Genomic DNA, 4,306 nt, shown 5'->3' on the forward strand with positions numbered 1-4,306 from the left:
GACTCTAAGCCATATATTATATCATTTTCAAATCAAATTTCGAATATTTAACATGATACATAATAGATGATATCATGATTATATATAGAAACTAGTTTTTTTCAACCGATGATTCTAGTAAACTTGCTAGTAGCCAAGTCATTATTAAACTAATGACAAAAACGCAATGCTACATGCATTTGAACGAACTTCATCAGACATTGTGATGGAATCACTGAACTAAACCGAAATTTCAATAAATAAAAAATGAGGCAAATAAAATTAAATGTCAAATTAAATCTTGATAGATGGAAAAACATTGATTATGTTTTCTAAGCCAAAATTCAGAGCAAAACCAAAAGAATACTGTAATTATTTTCCTAATTCGTTAACATTTTTCTCAAACTCAACACCGCAGACAAAAAAAACTCAATACTAAAACTCGGACTGAATCAAGAAAATTTATAAATCCATATCTACATAGTATGGACCATTCGTCCACAACATATTTAATCCAGACCATCCTCACAATCTTGAAATCTTCTGATAGAATATTTGAATTACAGTAAAGTCCATACCTATATTATTTGTTCGTTATCTATCGGTATAGTAAATGCTGCATCGGCGACCCATGTGGGTGTGACCAGATACATGCAAGTATGCAATAACTTAAAGAGTATTGAAATATACAAAAAAAAAAAACTGGAGAGACGTGTAACTAAGAGTGGACCAAATGCTTAATATATTTTGAAATTATTTCCTACGTAAACAAAGTCAACTGTAAATGGTCGGTCGTTGCAGCTAGCATCCACGCGATATCGTCGACTACACATTTTTAGTAATATTGTCATCTTCAATCAATCAACTTGAAGAAGAAACATAAATAAAGTTAGCTTTTAACATTGAAATTCAAGTTGCCACTCTACATATTTATCTATTACCCATATCCCACTTCTATATATACGATCACCCAGTTGTTTAATTTTTAATGTACCACTTGGAATAACTATATATTTTAAGAAAAAAAAAATATATATATATATATATATATATTTCATTGCTACTATAGTACTATATAGTCGCGGCTAACGTTAAGTTAATTGGTTGAGATTGCTTTTCAAGAAAACCGAAAAAATTAAAAGAAAATTATATTTGTAATTTTGGACCCACTCAATTCGAATAAATAAATTCTAAAAATGATGTCTTCCACAGAGTCACAATATTATGAATCTGGACATGATAAAATTCTGTAATTATGGAAGCAAAAAGTGGCGCAGAGATTTGTGAATTTGAGAAGAAAAAATTCATCAATTCATAGATTATATAATTACTTTTATAAGAAATTCAAATCTTAGTAACTCTTATACAATCATCCCTACATGTTTTATAGTTGTATCATGTAAATATAGACTAATACCTGATTTCCTTTGCAATATTAAATATAAATTGTAAATAATGATCATTGTCTCAACCAACAAGAAAATCATTTAAATGATAGACCTTTAATGTTTATTAACTGAACTTCGTATTACATAAGTAGGAGTGGCTAAAGGCCAAGCTAGATAAATAACACGTAAAATTATCTGTAAATAATATAGAGTTGGGAACTTCTAAACTTGAGGTATGGAAAACGTGGGGGGAAATGGGTGGTCTGGTCTAAACTTTTATGTTTAATTTTAAAACATATTTGTGTTTAGAGGAGTCTTTAACGTGACAATAATTTTGGAACTTTATATAATTGAGCCCTACACAACTTTCTCCCGTCATAGTCAGGAACATCTCTATTTTACGTGTTTCCAGCTATTTTCCATTACATTTTAGTATTTTACCATAGCCTTTTTAATTCTTACCCTGCCACAACTAAAGATGCTTCAAGTAATTAATAGTAAATTACAAAAATCATCATGCATGATGCCAATTATAAGAGTATAGCATATATACTTAAACAGTGACAAAAAGCATAAATACTTGAAATGTGTTTCAGTGCCGAGATATTTGGGGGTGATTGGTTGGGTTGTAGGAAGTGGCTTTAGCTTTAATTTTTGTCTACAACCCTAAATATCACCAATCATGTATTTATATTAATGGCTTTAAAAACCTTGTTTTCTAGATCTCCATCTTTTTAGCTGTAGCAAATTTTAAAGCTACATCCATTAAAGCTAAATCAAAATAATCTAAATACTAAAGTTTAAAGTAAATTTTTTTATAGTTACAGCTCAACCAATCACCCATATTCTGAAAATTATTTGGGACAAGCTGATATTAACATTTTTAGTCACGTAGGAGTTGGATCTTGAATTTCAATTGTAATTACTAATTGATATTCAGCCAACACTGATACAACAACTTGGTCCCACCTCCCGATTTCTGAAGGAAACAAAGACAAATCTAATTGTATACGTGTACAGATGATGAAAAGTTTGCATTAACGTGTAGTGGGTTTTCACGGAATCATCAACCGATATAACTATTACCTCCTCAAGTTTGACTATTAATTGAGCTGTTTTTGTAAGATTATACACGGTGACAGTATGAATAGATGTAAAGAAGTGAAGAAATTAACAGTATAAACCACGTGCATGCGTTTAATGTGAACACATTCTTTTTTTTTTTTTTTTTTTTTTGGGCAACTATGTGAACACATTCATTATAAATATTTTCTACGTTTATAAAGATAAAACAAAAACCATCAAATGACCAATGAATAACAGTCAAAAAGTTGCATACCTGAAAAAAATACAAATAAACGCCACTCAAAAAAGAAAAGAAAATAAAGATAATTCAAATATAAATATAAGTCCTTATGTGCAGTTCTCCTTCCGACAACAACATAAACACACACTTACAGAAAAGAAAGAAAAATATGGAGTTAGTCTCGACGGCGGCTAGCTGGTTCACTCCAACGACTCTCTTCCTCCTCCTCAATCTTATGATCGGCACCATCGTCATCACTTCTCGAATTGGGTCATCGGGTTCAAGGAAACAACACCCGCATCACGACGGTTTCGGGTCGGGCCATGCTCCGTTAGCCAGAGCTCCGTCGATTATGGACCGAGTCAAGTCCATCAATTTCCATCTCTACAAATTTCCCCATCCAGAAACCGATCTCTTCTCGACGACGACCCACCATCACGACGTAATCGGGTCGGATCTTCACGTGTATCCAGACCCGAATCCGGCTCCGTTACAACGCGCTCCTTCTCTCTTGGACCGTGTCAAATCCATCAACATGTCATCGTACTTCAAGTTCCCTCACGACGTAACCGGTTCGGATCCTCACTCCCACTCTCACCCGGATCCGACTCCGCTGCAGCGTGCTCCTTCTCTCCTGGATCGGGTCAGATCCATCAACATGTCACACTTCAAATTCCCGCAGTACACCCCCGAGGAAAACCACTCCGCCCCCACTCACGCGGAACCGACCCGATTCGATCATACTCCGACCCGCATGGGTCGGGTCGACCCGATCGACATATCGAAATTCAGGATTCCGGAGGAGGACCAACCGGAACCCGAAACCCGGTTCGATAATCAAATCAACCCGCCCGGTTTAGCTCGAGCTCCCTCCATCTTAGAACGCGTCAAATCCATCAAGCTACCCTCTTTCTACAGATCCGACCCGGATACCCGACCCGACCCGGATTCATCCCTCCACGAAGACCACAAGCCCGTCAGGAGCAAATCGGAGTCCAAGAAACCGGTCAAGAAGAAGAAGAAAGCGACGGGGAAGATGACGAAATCGGCCAGCGAGAAGTCCGGTTTCGGCTTCGTCGAGGAGAAGGAGGCGGCCGAGAGCGCGGAATCCGTCGAGCGGAGAAGACCGGACACGGCGAGAGTCGAGAGGTCGACGTCGTTCGGCGACGGAGAAGACGGCGTGGACGCGAAAGCTTCGGACTTCATCAACAAATTCAAGCAGCAGCTGAAGCTGCAGAGACTCGATTCGATTCTGAGGAACAAGGAGATGCTCAAGGCCAAGTGATTGCAAGGTGGAGAGATTGGTGTTTCGTTTAAACTCTCGTCGCCGCCGTCGTCTCCGCTGTTTTCGTGGAGGAGAATGATAGTGGAGTAACCGGTGATATTTGCGTTTACCGATAGTGCCCCTGTATGTTGAGGACATTACTGTAATTTACATGATTTATTGTTTTTAGTTATTATAGCAGACAAAAAAACGTAGCTGCTTTAGTGAAGTGGGGCGTTGTTCTTGGATCTGGGACGTTGTTTTGCGTCCAAGTTCTATTGTTTCAACTCAACTACTCGTGTAGTAACGTTTCCTAGATTCTGCCTTTTTCGTCTTTTTTGATTTATTTATATATTTGTTTATCTACTA

At 37.2% G+C, this 4,306-nt stretch overlaps 1 protein-coding gene across 1 annotated transcript; it reads left to right on the plus strand.

Moving 5' to 3' along the window:
* The first annotated feature begins 2,699 nt into the window (after nt 1–2,699).
* Nucleotides 2,700–4,306, plus strand: LOC108843208 (pathogen-associated molecular patterns-induced protein A70). Its single transcript, XM_018616338.2, has one exon. The coding sequence runs from the start codon at nt 2,783–2,785 to the stop codon at nt 3,956–3,958; it is 1,176 nt and encodes a 391-aa protein (XP_018471840.1). The 5' UTR covers nt 2,700–2,782; the 3' UTR covers nt 3,959–4,306.

Source organism: Raphanus sativus, chromosome 2, assembly GCF_000801105.2.
Source record: "Raphanus sativus cultivar WK10039 chromosome 2, ASM80110v3, whole genome shotgun sequence".
Taxonomy (NCBI): Eukaryota; Viridiplantae; Streptophyta; class Magnoliopsida; order Brassicales; family Brassicaceae; genus Raphanus; species Raphanus sativus.

Excerpts from the sequence above, each read along its gene's own strand:
- LOC108843208 (XM_018616338.2), top strand. The coding sequence starts at position 2,783 with ATGTGCAGTTCTCCTTCCGACAACAACATAAACACACACTTACAGAAA.